Raw genomic sequence first — 20,026 nt, forward strand, 5'->3', positions numbered from 1 at the left:
CAGCGCCTTTGCTCCCAGCTAGCCGATTGCACCGCTTCCGTGCATCGGCACACAGAGGCTTCCCGATCCGTCTCTTGACTGATATACGCATGTTGGGGAGGGGGGGGGGGGTGTATCTCGCTCCCGTGTATGCATCTATGCTGCTGTCTGTTGCGCGCAGACACCCAGCCCAAGAGCCTTCTCGTTTCTTCTAGGCTGCCGCTGTAGGATTTACACGCAGGAAACCGGTCATTGCAAAAGGAGGCGTGGCTATTTAAAGATCCCCCCCTCGATTCCCCCCCACCCCTTTGCTTGGCAGACTTGACTTCTTTTCCTCCAATCCTCGCTGGTCTTTACGGTCCTTGCCTGCCAGCCGCTGCATTCGAGTTTATTTCATTTGCTTGCTGGAATTGTGAGAGAGGAAGAGAGAGATTTCCTCAGTCCTTTCTGTTGCTGCTTTTTCGGGGGGCTCCAACAGCAGCTTCCGCCGGGCAAGACCCTGAAGGTTCCCCCCTCCCTTCTTTCTAATGTAGTCATCTGCAGGGAGGTTTCCTTTTTCTCCTCCTCCCCTTCTCTTTTGCAAAGTTGACGTTCCAGGGACTTGGACCTGCTTGGCTTGCAGAGCCACTTGGCGAAGGAAGAGAGAATAGATCGTTACCGCCTCGCCTGGGGGCTCCAGCAGCTCCTGCCTCCGGCAGAGGAGGCGTCTCCACAGCGAAGCCGCACCGGAGGACTTTGGGGAGGGGGAGCCTCCCTTCTCCTCCCCCCCGTCGTCAAAAAACTACCCCCGAAGCCGCTGGCTTGGGTCTCTCCGGATTGCCAGGCGGTGGAGTCCTTTCGCTTGTTCAGCTCTCGCTCCGGACCATCTCCGAGGCAGAGACGCCGCCAGCCCGGCTTCCCAACTCGAGCCCGAGGAGGAAAGAAGGGAGGGAAAGAGAAAGGCAAGCAGGCGGAGAGAGAGCAAGAGCGAGCGCGCCAAAGTGGACTTTTTCTTCCGCTGAGGATTTCCTGTCGGCTCTCCTCAGCTGGCCTCCGAGCCCTCACGCCAAAAGGCGGGAAGCGGCAGCCCCAAGAGAAGAGGGCAAAACCCTGCCGAGGCCACGACCGCGGAGCCGCCCCTCACGGCGCCTGACAGGGGGAGCAGGGCTGGTGCATGTCTCGCCCTGGCCTCGGCAGCGGACTCGCCGTGAATGTGCTCCCCCCGCCGCCGTCTGCTGCCGGGCTCGGCTCCCAGCTCCCCCTGCAGGGGCGCGCAGGCTCCATAAGGAGCTCTACCCCGCGTAGGCTTTCCCCGAGGGGCATCTCCTCGTGGCCCTCGCCCTGCTTGCACTTTTCTCTTTGTGTGTGTCTCGTGACTTTCTGTGGTGTGTCTCTTTTGTCTTTGATACCCCTCGGTGTTCTCCTTTGTCGCCGTCGCTGTTGTCGTTTTTAAACCCTCCTGTGCGGTGTCTTGTTGGCCGGGAGTGATGTTGCACGTGGAGATGTTGACGCTGATCTTTCTGGTGCTCTGGATGTGCGTCTTCAGCCAGGATCCCGGCTCCAAAGCAGTGGCTGATCGCTATGCCGTCTACTGGAACAGCTCCAACCCCAGGTAAGAAGGGAACCGAGCTGAGAGTTGGGCTGGGCCAGAGAGGGACGAGCCCACTGTGCTTCACGTAGGCTGAGCCAAAACAGCATCTTCAGGTTCGCATACTTAAAGGAGGGAAGCACAAAGGAGTACGACTTTCTCATTTTTGGCTCACTGAGATGGTGTCCCAAAGCATCGGAGACACTTGTTTACAGAACGGGAGGAAACTTTTCCTCCTGTAACTTCCATGTACCCCGTGTTTGGTGTTTCCTTCAAAATCGTGCATTGTATCCGTGCATCTAACTTTAAAAGTGTTTTCATGTTTAGGATTCTTAATGAATGCGCTTTTTACCCTTGGTAGGCAGCACGGAACGTGTAGTAAATTACACATGAAATTTCAGGGTTGAAATGTTTACCCAGAAAGTGTGTGTGCTTCCTTCAGTTCTCTGGTAGCAGTGTTTGTGTGTTCATTTAGAACACAGATAATTCCATTTCTAGTTTTCTCCAGTGAAAGTTTCTAAAAGTTAGTTAATATCCACAAACTATTTTAATTATGTTGCTATATGGTAATAATAAAAGCTTTTTCATAGTCTTCTGTACAGTGCAATTGCAGGAGACTTTGGAATTGGCCTCCTGGCAACCACAGGTGGCACCTGTTCTGTGCCAAGGTTTTAGAGATCATAAAAGGTTAGCATTAGCGTTGCTCTACAGCTCTCACTTCCCCCATGTGTTTTCCTTCCTCATATAAACCAGTTAACTGTGCAATGCTGGGATCACTTTCTTGGGGAAAAGCCTATTGAATAGACCTGTATAAGTCCGCTCTCTATGTCAGGTTAACTGAGTAAGAAGCCTCCAAGTGCAGTCAGATGAGTCCTTGGCGCTTGGAGGTTTTGCATGGAAGAGGGCAGCTCCTCTTGCTTTAACTGTCAGCAAATTCAAGTGCAGTATCTGATGATGCTTTTATACAGCAGATTTATATTGTGTGTAGAGAGAAAGCAGCCTTTTCAGCAACGAGTTAACATCTTTAGAAGAGGAGATGTAAGAGAGAGAGGCCACAGTGGTACTGAAGAAAGTTCTTAAAATACTTGACAAAACATTCAGTTCAGGATATACAGTTGTTGTATAAAAGCAAACTTTATGATGGTTTCTTTGTTCCCTTTGCTGTTAAGTTTTTGCAGAAAGTGCAAATAAAAGCTAATAATTTCTGTTTTAAATTCCTGTCAGAATTGTATAAGTGAATCTTCAGATTAGGAGTGTTCAGGGTGTTGCCAAGTCTTTCAGTAGTAGAAAATTAGTTATTTGCCAAATGGTACCTCTGACTTCCTAATGAGGCACTAAATGCAATTAAAAAACAACCCCCCCCCCCAGGGTTGGAGGGGAGTTTGCATTGTTAAAGAAGACTTGAGCAGATGTTTCTCCTTAAACTTGTCAGGCTAGTCCAAGTAAGTTTGAGAACACTTATCTTACGCTATCTCTGTCCTATGATTTTGATATAGTTGCTTGGATTGAGGTTGGCATGTTGTTTTTTTGTCACAGATTATGTTTTTTAATAGATCCGTGGTGCCTGCAGAAGACTTACTCTATTTAAGGGAGACTTTTAAAGTGTCAAAGTTCATAGAAAGGTTTTTAAAGTTTTAATTTTAAAGTCTTAGTTATAGTAAATAGTAGCTCATTTTAGTGTAATGTATGGCAGCTTAAGTAAAGTAAAACAGACACCAAGAAAGGATGACAATGAATTGGGTTGCTTCAAGTTAATTTTCATGGTGGCGGTTACTGACTTCTATGCTTTTAAAACCTGTCATCTCTCTTGCATCACATCACAGACGAATCTGCAGCTATGAAAAGGTTTCAGGTAAATTAAGCAACTGTTGTAACAAGAAGCACTTTGTAGACATTGTTTATAATACATATTTGCTGAAGATATTAAAATAATAAACTGAATTTGCCCACTCTACTTGTAAAAAAGAAAAAAAATTGCTGCTTTGAATTTGACAAAATGACTTGCACATGTGGCTATTTTGCTTAAATCAAAGTATGCTATTAAATTTTCACTTCCTTGCCTGCTATGGTATTAATTAGACATGTGAGATAGGTATGATATTCTGGTATAAACAATCCATGTTACAGTGGGGTCAAACCAGAAAGTTTCAAACCATTAAAGTCAGAAAGAACCCATGTAAGTTGTGCACACTGCAAAAAAACTTTTTAAATAATAAAGTTATGGAGTGCTCTAACATTATTACTGGTGTATGTGTGTGATGGAAAACTCCCTGTATTGATGGTTTAGAAAACCTTGTTGATATTATTAAAGTCTCTTAAGTTTCTTCTAGACTTAAGTTAAATGATGAACTTTTATTCCCCCATCTAATAAATTTCCTAATTTAAAGGGGCACCATTTATTACTGCAAGGTCTGCAAATAGCTGTGTTGAACCTGTCAAATCTTTTTTTAGAGAGACATTAGAACATACTGAGATAAGTTGCCACATATGATCCAGGACCTGGAGTACTGATGTCATGATTTTTAAGCTATTTTCACTGAAGAGTGAGTGTTTTTAACTAATAACTAAAGATGTATAATTGGTAGATATAAATGTTATTAGATAATTATAATATCACATTTTTGTAGTGGCGTCTCTGAATATGGAATCCACAAAGGTGTCAAGCCATAACAAACTAATTAAAGTGTTAGAAATTCAATATATTGATAACAGTAGAAGTTTTATGCTCCTAATAAACTCAGATTTGTTTAGATTTCATAGAATCAGATGAATTAAAACCACTAACAAAATGTTGAGTTGCATAGCATTATTGTAAAAGGGATTTTCACTTAATTTACTCCCCTCCTGAACTATATGGGCGACAATCCAGTGTAGGGCTGGGTGTGCTTATCCCTAAATTTGTGTTGTAATATGGCTTCACATCTGGGTTTTTTTTTATCATGCATAAAAGAGCAGTATCGACTTCTTCTTGAAGTTGCACTGAAAATAATAAAAAACCCTAACTTTTTTATTAAAGTAATTTTCAGAACAGTTGTAATTAGTCTTATTTTTTCAAGATAACCTAGTTAAATGCACAGTAAATAATGTGATAAAATTGTTTAAGGGAAATGTATCGTATATTGATAGAATACTTTTAAAGCAGTGATTCTTAAAGCTATTGTGTAATTTTTCAAAAGAAACAGTTTGAAAATTCATTATAAACCAGTGGACATGATGTTGGCTTCAAGCGCTAAAAGTGTTTAGATCTGTGACTATTATTGCAGAGGCTAGATTGCTGAATTTGTTTCACCTGGTTTCAGTTTTGACCCCTTCTGCCAGAATTGGGTATATACTTTGAGAGAGTTATAATGAAAACCCTTTGAGGACTGTATCCTGCTAATACTTATGCAGATATATTCTGGATAGATTTAGGGATATTACAATATTTTGTGTATTTGGTAATATTTTGGTGGTTGCACTTTTCATTTTTGCCTCCAGTTTTTTACGCTATGGTAATAAAAGCTGGCTGGTTAATGTTTCTTTTCATATACATAGTTAAATTTGTGCAATGATTTTTATGTTTATAAATAAAAGCAAAAAAAAATTTCATCTCAAGTATGAGTAAAATTTACATTTCTAATTATTCCATTTGGGCAGCACTATGGCTTTTAATTAACTTTGATGTGAGCATAGTAGTTACAAGGATAGCTGTATCAGGGTGATCATGGGAAGGAGTTCCACTGTACAGTTGAAAGTTGGCTTATGTATTATGTTCATATTGGTGTTCCACTTTGGTTTCAAAAAAGAGGTCCTAGGCTGTGAGAAATCTTGCATTCCAGGTTTGGCTGAAATTAACGGGGACAAAGGTAACATAATGAAGTACATGTTTCAAGTTAAAAGTCTTAAAGCCGCATGGCCTTCAGAAGTGGCAGAGCTGTTAAACATTTGTAAATTTCACTGAGTTTGACAGATGTCCAGAAAGTCTTCAGCTTTTTGTGAAATCAGATCTCCTTCTGACTTAATTTTCTGTAGGAATTTTGAGCATTCTTTTTTAAAAAATGAATCCTCATATTTCATTTGTAACATGGTTTTATAACAAGAGATGGTTCCGTAGGTGCATAAGTAGACATTACTCTGTGTAGTTTGATCCTGTGAGTGTTACCTTGGAAATTTAATCTCAGTAAGTTCAGTAGATGTGAGTGAGTGTGCATAAGATTTCACTCCACCTGTTAAGCATAAACATGGATAGTTTCATGCAATTGATTTCTTAAGGCTGCCTGCTTTGGGCCAGAAGCTTAAATAAAACTCTGTGTAGGGCATGTCAGTGGGTTTGGCACTAATGTTCCAGTATCAAAAGAATCGCAATACCACTGATATTTATGTCCAAGGAATATTAGTGGTTATAGCATATTTTAACAGCTGACGTGGCAACCCAAATCTGAAAATACTGAGCTCTCCACCGCAGTACAACAGAGAAGCCCTCTTTGCTAATTATATTAGATTATCTGATTTTAATAATTATATCCTCCCAAAGCTCCTGCTTTTTAAAAAGTAAGGTCTCATAAGTTTGGTCTCTTTTGTAAAACCCTACTCAATAAGTTTTATGGGCCTTTACATTTCAAATAAATGAGAACTACTAGAGGACAGAACTCATTTGGGTGATTTTCTTTCCAGGTGCCTTTAATGATGTTTAAGTGCTGGACTTACTAGCCTTATTTTCTGTGCTGGGGTAAGAAAACGGATGAATACAGTTAGTCAGGAATCCTCCTGTTCCCTTCTTGAGACATGGTGATAAGCATATGTACAAAGACAAAGGAAAATATGAACAAGCAGTAAAAGGAACAAGAATGCTTTTAAGCTAAGCTGACCAACAACTCAGTGCTGTGCTTGTTTACTCAGATGCAAGCCTCAGTAAATGGTGCTGACTCTCAAGTTAGTTTGTATAGGATTGCAGCCAAAGCATTTTAGTCACATAATATTTGTGACTTTTATGTATATGCTAACTTATCTGTGAAATCTATTTGATTAAGAATTAAATATGGGCACACTTCAATAAAAGCTAAACATTATGACCCATTGATTGCATACTGCTTGTTTGAATGGTAAAAATGTGCTTAACCCTCTCAGCTTTGGCTGCATCATATCCTACAACCTAATTTTGAAGTGAGATTTTCAGCTATTCTATCTTAGTTTGCATCTAGTTGTGAGGAGATGTGTATATATGTATAAAATGATAGGGGTCTATTTTTTTTTTTAAATATGGTATAGTACAAAATGTACTGTTTTGCTAAAATATTGTAATTTTTTTAAAAAAGTTTAAAATACAAGAATAATTATGTGAGGATTGGTTTACTAACAGAGAGGCTGCAGTTTCAGTGGAAGTTATGAGCTTAATTTATCATTTTCTTTAGCTGCATATCCCACTTTTCTTTGTTTCTTTGATAATCCAGTCCAATTGCTGTGGTTTAAAAAGTCCATATGCAATTCTTTAATCCTGACCAATGAACCAAACTTTTCAGTAGTTGTGAATGATATATTTGCTTTTGCAAAGTTTTCATTTGTGTATGTTTTTTTCCATTTGTGCTTTCTGATGTAGTCTATGAAATATATTGAATTCTTAACAAGTTTTTAGAAACCTCTTCCAAGTTATTTTACAGGAACAGAACCATAACCCTCATTGTAATACACATAGGTATAACAATATGTAAAATCAAATATTTAAAATTATGAATGTTTCAGCATTTGAACAATATTGGATATTAGGGCTGTTAGAGTTGGATCATGATACCAAGTTGTTACCTATGCTACATTCCTTTTATGAAGGCAAAAATACAAGATCTGGAATCTACTTCAAAGAAAAGTAAACTGTACTCTTCTCTATGGCGTCTAATACTGTGCTAATAATATGGATAAAGGAAATCTCTTATAGTGTTGAAGAGAATCTTTTTATATTTTATAATTGATGGATGAAAATGTATTGTTGAATTTTTATTTTCATTCAAATAGATAAAACCTGGTTTATGGTTTTTAAGCTTAAATATTTTTAATGGTTTATGGTTTTTAAGCTTTATTCATATAAAAATCCTTTTTTTGTCTTCTATATGAGAACAGCCTACCTTTGTGCTGACAAAAGAAAATCTGAAATTTTTGAGTAAACAAAATACTTAAGCATTATAAAGAAGAAAACTCACCAATTGTTGCCAGTGTGCTTTATGACTAAAGTGTGATCCAGTGTTAATACATATATGTTCTCTGTCCCTCCAAATTATGAAGTGTAGTTGGAAAAGCTATGAGACCCAGTGAAGTGGGAATTGCCTTCATTCAAACTTGCCTTTAAATTCCTGAGTTCAAAATGTTTTGAATGAGGAAAGAGGCGTGCAAAAAAAAAAATGCTATCTTTGTGTATGTGTAGTTTCTCCCAATTTTTATTTTATATAGTCTTGAGAGTTGATAGGGAGGGGAAGTAGGCACTTTATGAAAAAGAAAATGGAAGTTGGGTGCCAGCCTGGACTATCTTAGCAGTATTTTTTTTGTATTGAGTTGTTAAATAAACCCCCCATCTTGTTAACGAGAACAACTTGTATTTGTGGTCAGCTGTCTTGTGTTATTTTATCAGTCTCATACTTTGCCTGTTTGTATATTTGTTCAGAATAAGTAGAATATGCACACAAAGAATAGTGAAACCTACCTCCTAAAGCCATTTTCAAGGCTAGTTTTATATCTGTTTAATTTGAATTCACATTGAACTCTTCTTTTAAGCTTCCATTTTGGCTTATTTGGTTCTAGTCCACTGCTAAAAAAAGCATTGAATAAAAGGGAGATGACAAGAGAAAGGGGATAAAACATTTGAAATATCAAAACAAAAATGATGGTTATAAACACCTTGATTTTTCTTTTGGTTTGCTGTTGAAATTTTATAACAATGTTTTAATTTAAATTGCTTGTCTTCAGTAGGTTGTTTTCATGCTGCATTTTGTATAGTATCATTCTGCAGTATTTTTGGCATTTACTATAGTTTACGATATCTTTTCCCTTATGAAAAACTATTTAAGTTTAATAGTGAATATCATTTTTCCACACTGTGCACACTTTATGCTGTGTTAAGATTTCCTGGTACAAACGAAGCAACATGGTTTTTGATATAGTGATAAAACACCAGATTTTTATATATTTTTGAAGTAAAATGTTATACATTTAAATTTGTTCTAATGAATTATCCTCCTTTGCTTGCCAAATTTCATTGTTTGGTTTTGCAGAAGAGCAATTAATAGCCCATGCTCTGCAATCTGTGGTAATCTTATTGTTGAATTTCTAACATAGTCGGTAAACTATATATACCTTTGCCTACTATGATTATTGCAGGAAAATGGAATACCCACTATTGCTGTTATTCAGTTTCATTTTGTTGGGTTTTTTCCAATGCCAGTGGTGTATCTGCCCCACAAACAAAGTAATAAATTACAATGAAGTTAATATGGGTTTATACAGCTTGTTCTAATTTTCTAAACTCAGATAAGGTTTTTAAATTGTGTATGTTTCAGTACATGTTCAGATTAGCAATGCAGTCCTAAACAGTTACAGCCTTCTGATCCATTGAAGTGAATGGACTTAAACTGGTATAGTTCTGTTTAGGTTTGATCTATAAATTGGCCTGCAAATGGGATATATGTTGAACAATTACTGGTTTTCAGGAATTGTAGTGGTTGGTAAAATATTATCAAGTAACAGACTGGCTTTTCTAGAACTTTTGGAAGGCATATAATTTGTAATTTCTAAGATGCTACTGGACATGATTCTAATTGTTCTAATTCTCTTGTTCAAGTCAAATATCAATAACTCTATCCCTAGTATCCAAGTTTTTAAAATATTAGTGCATGTGCACACATGTAATATATTTTGCCCTTACCTTTTATTGTTAATTTGTTTATTTTATGCTTGAACAGTTTTGTAAGTACTGTGGTTGCATTTTTTATGAAAATAAAGATTTCTTTCCTTTTGCACAGAAAGTTGCTTTGTAGCTTTAAAAAATGATGAATTAACTGTATCATATAGATACATATACACAAACATGCTGGTCATCTCACAAATAGTTTCAGATGTAGTTCCAGAGCTTTTTTTTTCTTTCTTAAATGGAAAAAGAGGTGCTGGAACTCTCTCGAGAAATGAAAGAGAAACACAAGTGTCCCTCATTAACTTTTAAATATTTTTTGACAATTTTGTTATCACAAAGAGGTTCCAGAATTTGGTTCTGCCATGTCCTCCAGAAAAAAGCCTGTATATTTCTCATAGGTGAGATAATAGTTATAAAATGTAGACATTGTGAGTGGCACAACAAAAATTGGTACATATTTTCAGATGTTTAGAAACACTATTACACAGTTTAGTATGTGGATTAAAGGAATGGATTCTATCAGTATTAACTCTATTCCTATTGTTTTCCAAAAGAAGGTGGTAGATGCAAACTGGAACTGTTTTGTTACATAAGCACAGAATAGTCACTATACTGGCACATAAGATGCCTGAAGCTACTAGAATGGCAAATTGCATTTTTGATGTTAGTAGCATGAAAGTCAGAGGGACACAGAATCTGTTATTGATTCTTCATTACTTGTAAGGTTTCAGCATTCTGATCAACAATAAGACTCCATTTTTAAAGTCACAAACTAACTAATGATGAATTATGTTTGGTGTATCGAGGGAATCTGTACATTGCTGCACAGATTGGTTTTCTTGGGGCTAGGATTCTGTGGTTATCTTTTGTGGCAACTAATTTCACAAAATAACTTGATTAGTATGAAGGAAAGGGAAGCCAAATTTCCTGCAGCAAATATTATTTTACTAATTGCCAAGGGATGGAGGATAAGAGAGGTAGATTTTGAACAAGAAGCAAAACAGTCCTAAAACCGTCCTACTTCTATCTACATACAACCATTATATTTTTCTCATTGTATATTTTGTTTTGGAAAAATATTGTCTGGACGCAGACCCAGTGGAAATAATAGTATTCCATGTATGGTAACAGCTATTCTTATTTGTTTACTACTGTTGGTTCTATACATTTTATACCTTTTCTCCATTTAGTAGAGGCTTGGCTTATTAAAAATTACTGATCCATCACTAAGAGGGGTACAGTACAAGTAGTGCTACTCCTGACAGGGGTTTTGTGCCAAGCAACAGGAAACAATAGGGATATACAAGCTGCCAAAAGTGTGTCTCTCAATTGCTAATTAGGCAAAAAAAAAATCAGCTTCTAGAGCAGCTACTATGACAAGCACAAGGAGAAATTCTTCTAAATACTGAGTAAATAATAATGATAGCCCAACAGCAGTTATTTATTTATTTATATTTATTTATGGGGCTTCCCCTGCCTTCAGTAGGCTTTTGAAATGTTGAATGCTCTAGGGTATGTGTGGGAAGTATGCAAGTCTTGCTGACTTCATCATCAACTTTTTAATGAAAACCAACTTTTGCGACAAGGAATGTGTTAGTGCTATGTTACAAAGGGGATGACTTAGGTTCCTTTACCCAACAAACTGGTCAATATGAAAGTAAAACAACCATTCATTTTTATATTTCTGAGTTACAAAGCTGCCAATCATTCCTGGCGCACCATCATGGCTGTGGTGTCTGTAATTAGCAGATTTTCATAGCATTTACAGTGGGAAAGTAAAGGGTGCTTGCAGAGCTATAGCTGTCATGGGAACAATGAAAAGCTAATCACATACTACACTGTCGCTGCTTTGAGCTTGGCATTTAAGGAAAATATCATGTAGAATATATATTGTATTATATATAATGTTTGATTAGATAAACAGCTGTAGGGGAAAATGCTACTACCTGACTTACTGTTCCCTGTAGAAATATATGATTGATTCTTGAGTAATTTTTTTAAAAAATCCTTTGACATTACCTCCCATACACTTACAATCTTAGATATATATCACAGATTCTTAAGTACACAGTCTTTCAGGTTGAATGCTTTTAAAAATGTCATTCTAAGCCCTTTGTGTAAGAAAAGTATACTGAAGTGAGAAGCATATAGTTAAGAGCTTCATTCTTGTTCCATCCATAGAAAACATTCCTATTCATACTGGTGTTATTTTTTTTCATCTTGTTGCATTACTTATAGGTTTAGCAAACACAACTGAAAAAGCAAGTGCCTTTAATTAAATATATTAAGGTTGGACTCCAAAGAAGTCTATGTGCAGAGTGCTTCTGTGCACACATTAAGAGGCAGTTGGATGTCCTGAATCAAATGCTATTCCGGAGTGTTAGTATTCATAAGAATGAAAGTGGTTGTAGAGTGATGTAGCCCTTAAAATCCCATTGTGCTGATGAAAACAATATGGCTGTACTCTGGTATCACAAAAATACAAATGTGCACACAGCTATATTTTTGCTGGGCTTGCATGTGTGTTCTTATCCTCTGCTCTGTTTTCTCATATGGTGAAGCATGGTTAGTAGTATGTTACCCATGTTGTATGAATGAAGCCATGCGAGCTAATCGGAACAAACAAACATCTTGTTAACGTCTCTGCTTGCATTTGTGCACGTGTAACCACAGTTAATTTTTGACCATAATTCTTTGTATCAGAAAAGGAGGGAGGAGGCTTTAAATCTTTGGATCCTGTCAATAAAGACTACTTAGTAAGTTTTTATACTTGAGAACTTGCAAAGTACAAATGTACACAAGTACACATGTACACAGAAATATTGCTATGTAAATTTTGCTAGATCAATACGAAGCTTGTAAACCAAGATTACAATTTAAACTTATACCTTTGTCCAATTCATAAAATGTACAAAAATAACATTAAAGAATGTGGGCCTTATGAAGGCAGAAAGGCAAGGTATATATTTTTAAATAAATAAAATGTTTTGGTATTCAGAAACACATTCCCAAATGTCAGAGTTACACATGAAGTAACATGTGATAGCCTTACATTGTTACAAGAGTGGAAGGTAGTGATAAGTGCTGAAAGACTGCATCATTTGCAAATTAAATCCTTTCAGCTACTGAAAATGGCCAAATCAGAAATCTTTGCATGAAACATTCAGAGTTTACAAGTCACACCAGCCTTATTTTTGTGGGTAAATTAGATGAAAATTTAAATGACAGGTGCTTTCCCCTCTTTAAATCGGTAAGATTTTTAAAGTTAATACTTTCTGCTCTATTAGTTGCTCATTTTTGTAAATACTTGTTCCTCGTGGATTTCAGACTCATCTGTTTTGTAGTTAATATGATGTTTTTTATATGTGCTTTCATTTTTATCAAGGTAGTTCTGATTTGGACAGATAAAAAATAATTATTGCAGCTTTCTCTCTCTTGTTTCAGTAGCTGAGGATAAGGTGGGACAGAATGAAAGCAGCTGTGGCTTTTTACATGTTGGATGTAAGACCTGTTTGGTTGCACCGTAATGGATTCCCACTTTAATCAGTTGTGTGTCCCTGCTGAAAGGACTACTTCATAAACAATTTTTGTAATTTTATATTTGAAAATTATTTGCAAAGTACAAAATATACACAGAGCCTTTTATGAATAACATCTAAAGTGGCACCCCCCCCCCCCAAAATGGAATGACTATCTGAAAAAAGCAGTTAGAAAAGAGTAAGAGTCCAGTAGACCTTAAAGACTAACAAAATGTGTGGTAGGGTATAAGTTTTGTGATGAGTGGTGACTCACGAAAGCTTGTACTCTGCCACAAATTTTGTTGGTCTTTAAAGTGCTACTGGAGTCTTACTCCTTGCTGCTGCTGCAGACAGACTTAACATGGTTACCATTTTGATCTATCTCCAAAACAAAGCAGTATGCCCCATGACTTTTGCCCATTTATCTAATGGAGGATTTTTCAGTTTTCCAGGTCAAATATTTAGAGCAAAGAAGTAATTTTAATGTGCCTGTTAATAACTAATATGTTTCATGTGGTAGAAGTGATACTTTTAGTGTTATGTTTGTGTAACAAACCTTGTTTATTATAATTTCTTTATTGTGTTTATATGTTGGCCTTCCTCCTTAGTGACTAATAGCACACAGTGAATTTATCCTGCAAGTATTGCTATGATAGGGCATGGACAAACTTTAATTCATTTATGTGCTGCTTTTTCTCTTCAGTGGAGACCCATGTAGTTTACATCATTTATCCCTGCAACAACCCTGTGAGGTAGATTATTATTTTTTTAAAAATAATTTTATTTAATTACAAAACCTATATATCAGGGAAAGAACAGGCAAAGGAAAGAAGTGATAACACCTACATAGTAAAAGGAATGCTCCTGCTATTAGGGACATTCAGCCCAACAGAGACTGTTAGCGACCATACACTCAGATATAAATCCAGTCCAAGAAGTGTACATTAGATGGAATAATCCCATTCTCAGTTAAATATTGTAGAATTGGCTGGGTACCTACAAATGTGCTGTTCATATCATCACAGGAGTGAGAGTTTAGACCATCAATTATCTTTCCCATCAGAAATTGTGTCCATAGTTTATTGAACCATAGTTTTAAAGTTGGTGCTTCCTTGGCTTTCCATTTGGAAGCAATGGCTAACTTTGCCACTGCCAATAGGACAGACATAATAACCTTCTTAACCATATTTGGGGAGAAGTCTGACCACAATTATAGCAGGACTAGATCCAAGGTAGGAAGGATGCTCTGATCTTACTCTACCAATCCTAGCTAAAATGTCTTGCCAGAATCCCTGAATGATGGGGCAGTTCTATCAGAAGTGTCAGGAATGTGCCAACTTGGCCACATCACTTCCAACACAATGGGCTGATGCTCTTATTTACCTTGTATAACCTAGAGGAAGTGTCTGCATCTTTTTGAGATGCAATCATCCGAGTTCAGAACCTGATAACATTCAGTAAGTGAAAGTTTCCTACCCAGGTCCAGTTCCCATTTCTCCTGCGTGAGTGTCTGCCCTTTTGTGAAAACCTTTATGAGAATACTATAGATAGAAGATAAGAGGTGTCTCAAGCCCCCATCTTACTCCTTGCAGATAGTTTCAAAATCTGAAAACAGGGACAATGAACAGCCTTCTAAAGGATTTTGTCGTATCCCTAACTTGAAAATATTGAAACCACTGAATCATACTACTACTCTTTACCTCTGCTGTAGTGCGCTCTTTCTCTCTCTCTGTATTTTGTATATATTTTTAGTCTGTGTTTGCACCTGGAAGCCATGTTGACCTCTGGTGCCTGACCCCTACTGGAGGATATTCAGCGAAGTGACTGAATAGAGTCCGCCTCTGCCTCCTGACTGGTTATTTCAAGGAAGTCTCCCCATCCAAGTTTCCCCAACCCTAACTGCAGTCAACCCTGCTTAGCTTCCAAGATCTGACAAGATTGGTCTTGCCTGGGCTATCCAGGTCAGGGCCTGTAGCTCTTTTGATTATTTTTCCATTATATGCCCAGTATGGGGTGAGGTAGATTAGTTTGAGAGTATGTGACTGTCCCAAGGTCACCCAGTTAACTTCCATGGGATAAGTAGGGATTTGAACCTGCATCTTCCAGATTAGTCCAACACTTAGAATTTGTTATTACACTGGCTAGGGGTAGAAGTATAGTGTGGTCTTTATTATTTTCCTGGCTGGCAGAAGTGTGAAAGATCGTTTTACACCAGATTTACATATTATGAATATGGGCATTATTATCGCAGAGAGGTGGAAGATGAATTTTGTTGACATAAAGCCAAGTAACCAAGTAGCAACTGAGAAGTTCTAATTATTCATTTTGCTTGCAGGATGATAAACTATTAGACATTTATGAACACCTGAATTGTCTACAGTATGGGTTCTATGCTAGTAAGAGCCTAATTATTTAATATTTGAATTAAACTAATTTTATTGAACCTCATGTCATAATAAAGAATGTGAGTGCAGCCCTGTTGAAGCCAATTTCATTGTCTGAAGAACTTCTTTATGTGAGAGGAAGTGTCATAGACAATCTTGCTATAGATCGATTAAGAAGGTTCGACTTTTACTAACATATTACCAGACAGATTTTAAAAAAGCCTGGAATGGTTCCTGCAGCATGCAGTTTCGTAACACTCTTCAGTAGTGCAATTTAATTAGAATTCATATGGTATGCAAAAATGGTTATTGAGACTAGGTTTACTTTCAGTTTTCCATGTTAAGCTAGTATAAATTTCATATTTTTACCGGACATAAATAGAACATGCTCACCAACTTAGGGATAAAATTATCTGTGAAATTTGAACCATTAATATATTTTTATGTGTTGACCATCCCCAAAGTCAAAAGAGCTTACACGATGGCCTGCTGCAACGCACTTCCAACTGCACAGATGGATGGCCGTATTTTAGGCATTCCTGCAAGCCAGCGTCTTTGTAACTGTACACAAAAGGCTGTTGATTCTCTTATACATATATTTTTCCATTGTCCTAAATATGAAACTGAGAGAAATTTTTGACAAAATGGATGCTGAAATTTTCAACCTTTTCTGAATCCACAAAACTTAAGACTTTTGTTAAACGGCTTCTGCCACAACTGTATAACAAATGTGGCAAAATTTTGTTACACAGTAATTTCTAATCATAAATTTTCATCTTATATTTTAAAAGTTACAATAAAGTAAAATTATCTATACTACTGTTGGTATATGGACAATGACCTTTTAAACCAAATAAACAGCTGTATACTGTAATTTCATATTTGAAGGAACATGATAATACAAAACAAAGAAAAACATACTGGTGCTATTGTTTAAATGCAGTGTTGAGAGATTACATAAAATAACACAGATATCTAAAGAATGAAGTTGGAGTCCAGTAGCATCTTTAAGACCAATGATGTTTTATTCAAGGTATAAGCTTTTGTGTGTGTGCAGATTTCCTCAGATATATTAAAATGGAAATTCGCTTATATAGACAGATTTAGTTCTGAATTAGATTAGCGGGCAAGTAATAGCTCGTTGATGCCAATTAAGAAGATATTTACCAAACCTACAGTTCTGCAGTGCTTTTGTTTTCTTACCAAGGCTTGCTGTCTTGTAGATTTTGAAATACAAATAATTCTGTTCCAAGAATACTTTTGTAGAGTGTCTTAACAGAAGTTGCATTAGTCCATCATGTGCTTTTAAAGAGCTTCTCTTGGTGAAACATACTTTTTACTTTTGCAGATCTGCTGTTGGATGAACAGAATCTTATATTGTGTAGTAAAATGGCATTGTGCACTTTACTTTTTTAAAATAAAAATTGATTGTCATTGGCTTTTTAGGCAGAATCATTGTAAAAATTCACAAGTACTTTTTCATTGAACAGTTGGGATATAATATAATTTATTATAGTAGCAGTTTCATAGATTTTAGTTTTACTCATATAGGTAAATCAGTCAATTGTGTGGTTTTTTGATGGAAAGTATCCAGTGAACTCATTTATAGTATATTCTGTAAATAAAAGAGAGGCAAAAAAGACACTAGGGTTTTTCTCACATTGAGTAATACAAATAAGGAAGAATTGCATCATTTCATATTTTTCAGCTTCTCTGTCACAAAACTCAGGCCTTTGTGGTGCTTAAAACTAATTTATAGCTAACTAAAATGTCATTGCATTGCTGTTAAAATGAGAATTAAAAAAAAAGATAAGCTGTGAATGGTTCTTGCTGGTGAAAGCATATGTAGAGCTAAGGTAAAGCTCATTTTTTCTTGTTCTGCAGTTTGGATTGAAATTGAGAGACCTTTGCAGTTGTGATTGCCATTAAAAATGCTAGGAGTTCAGCTGCTTTGGCCCAGTAAAAAAAAAAGATAATGTAAAATTAATTAGAGTTGGAATGGGCCTCCAGGTTCATCTAGTCCAATCCCCTGCACAATGCAGGAAATTCACAAATACCTCTCCCCATACATCCCTAGTGACCCCTGATCCATGCCCAGAACATGGCAAAAAACTCCAGGATCCCTGGCCAAATTGGCCTGGAGAAAAGTTCTGACTGACCCCAAAGTGGCGACTGAATTCCATGGGCATGTAAGAAAGGGCCACAAGAACTAAGCAGTGATGAATCTCCTACCATCCTCCTCATGATCTAGCTAATTCACAGAATCAGCATTGCTGTCAGATGGTCATCTAGACTATGCTTAAAAACTTCCAAGAAAAGAGAGCCCTCCAACTCCTGATGACGCCTGTTCCACTGAGCAACTGTTCTGTCAGGAAGTTCTTCCTAGTGTTTAGCCGAAAACTCTTTTGATTTCATTTCAACCTATTGGTTCTGGTCCAGCTTCTGGGGCAACAGAAAACAATTCTGCACCATCCTCTATACAGGCCTCCCAAGTATTTGAAGATGATGATCATATCATCTCTCAGTCATCTCCTCTCCAGGCTAAACATACCCAGTTCCTTTAACCTTTCCTTGGTCTCCAGACCCCTCACCATCTTTGTTGCCTTCCTCTGGACACATTCCAGCTTGTCTATATCCTTCTTAAATTGTGGTGCCCAAAACTGAACACAATACTCTAGGTGTGGTCTAACTAGGGCAAAGTGTCACTTTCCATAATCTAGACACTATAATTCTGTTGATACAGCTCAAAACTGAATTTGCCTTTTTAGCCACCGTATCACACTGCTGACTCAAGTTCAGTGTACCCTTAGATCCTTTTTGCACGTACTACTGCCAAGACAAGTCTCTCCCATCCTATTATGATACACTGGATTTTTCCTACCTAAATGCAGAACTTTATATTTCTACCTGTTAAAATTCATTTTATTTCTTTTAGCCCAGTTTTCTAGCCTGTCAAGATCATCCTGTATCCTGTTTCTGTCTTCTACTGTATTTGCGACCCCTCCCAATTCAGTATCATCTGCAAAATTAATAAGCATTCCCTCTATTCCTTCATTCAAATAATTTATAAAGATGTAGAACAAAACAGGTCTCAGCACAGATCCTTGAGGCACTCCACTTGTCACTGTTTTCCAAGAGGATAGGGAACCGTTCACAAGCACTCTTTGGATGCGATCTGTTAACCATTTACAGATCCCCCTAACAGTGACAGTATCAAAACCACATTTTACTAACTTCTCTTAAAAGAATAGTATGTGGAACCTTATCAAAAGCCTTATTGAAATCAAGATAAACGATGTCTACAGCATTCCTCTGATCCAGCAAGGTAGTAACTTTCTTTAAAAAGGAGATCAGACTAGTCTGACATTATTTGTTATTGAGAAACCAATGCTGACTCTTAGTAATCACAGCCATCCTTTCTAAATGCTCAAGGACTTCATGTTTGATGATTTGTTCTAAAACTTTTCCAGGTATAGACATCAAGCTGACTGGTTGGTAGTTGTTACCTGGATCTTCCTTTTTTCCCTTCTTGAAGATGGGGACAACATTTCCCCTCCTCTAGTCTTCTGGTATCTCACCTGTTTTCGAAGAATTCTCAAAAATAATGGACAGAGGCTCAGAAATTATGTCTGCAAGTGATTTTAATACCCTTGGATCCTGTTCATCTGGCCTTGAGGACTTTGTTTCATTTAATGAAGCTAGATGTTTTTGCTCTACTCCTAGGCCGATCCTAGGTTGCATCTTCCTTCCTTCATCATATGTTCTGTTTTTGCCATGTTGAGCACCATTTCCTTCGCAAGGGGAAGACTGAGGAAAAGTAGGAATTGAGCAGTTCTGCCCTTTCTTCATCACTTGTTAGAATTCCGCTTTCCTATCCTCGCAAGAAGCCTAGCATGTCCTTGCTCTTTTTCTTACTTTGTACATAAGAAAATACCGCCCCCCCTTTTTAGCATCTCTAACTAGCATAAGCTCATACTGAGCTTTAGCTGTCCTAACTCTGATGAAGTTCTAGGGCTAATTGACAAATTAAAAATTTGTAAGTCACCAGAACCAGATGGCATATACCCAAGAGCTCTTGATTTCATAACAAAGAATCTGAAAGCCTCCTGATTGGAGAACTAGACAGTGGCTAATGAAACAACAGTTTTTAACAAGGAACATGCACAGGAACCAAAACTTCACACACCCATGATGCCTTTAAACCTAATTCCACCAGGTACATGTGTGGAAAGCACTATTAACAACAAAATTCTTCAACCCATAGAAGACTGATCCCAAGCATTGCTGCTTGTAGAATAAATCATACCTTGCCAGTGTTTTAAAAACATACTGCATGTTTTTGTTATATTAAAAAAACAACCTTACAATTTAAAGGCAATTTAAAACTGTTGACAGTACTGCCTGATTTGTGCAAAGATTATGAAAAGGTTGTGTATAAAAAGGACTTTGAATGTTCACAAGTATGACATATTCAGTCCAAGTACTATATCAGCATTACAGTGTTAATGTATTTTGATTATCCTGTATACATAGTTGTTGATGCTTTCACTGTGCTGTTTAGGAAAAACCACATGCACAGGTTTTGGGCTTCCTGATTTAACATGAGGCAGTGCTACAATCATGCTGTATTGCCAGATCTGTTGGTGTTGGATTGGTGCTAGAGCAGGGAAGAAAAAAATATTTATTTCTAAAATCTCCTTTGTGCAGA

The 20,026-nt window shown here is 37.2% G+C and overlaps 1 protein-coding gene across 2 annotated transcripts in view; it reads left to right on the forward strand.

Annotated features, from left to right (window-relative positions):
- The first annotated feature begins 297 nt into the window (after window positions 1–297).
- EFNA5 (ephrin A5) overlaps window positions 298–20,026 on the forward strand; it is a 397,946-nt gene continuing 378,217 nt past the window's right edge. Inside the window, exon 1 of one of the 2 annotated variants that reach the window (XM_060235626.1) lies at window positions 298–1,570. In XM_060235626.1, the coding sequence (XP_060091609.1) occupies window positions 1,446–1,570 (125 nt within the window). In that variant the 5' untranslated portion in view covers window positions 298–1,445. The remainder of the gene's footprint in view (window positions 1,571–20,026) is intronic. The other variant, XM_060235627.1, reaches the window with a different exon arrangement.

This window comes from Heteronotia binoei, chromosome 4 (assembly GCF_032191835.1).
Source record: "Heteronotia binoei isolate CCM8104 ecotype False Entrance Well chromosome 4, APGP_CSIRO_Hbin_v1, whole genome shotgun sequence".
NCBI classification, from domain to species: Eukaryota; Metazoa; Chordata; class Lepidosauria; order Squamata; family Gekkonidae; genus Heteronotia; species Heteronotia binoei.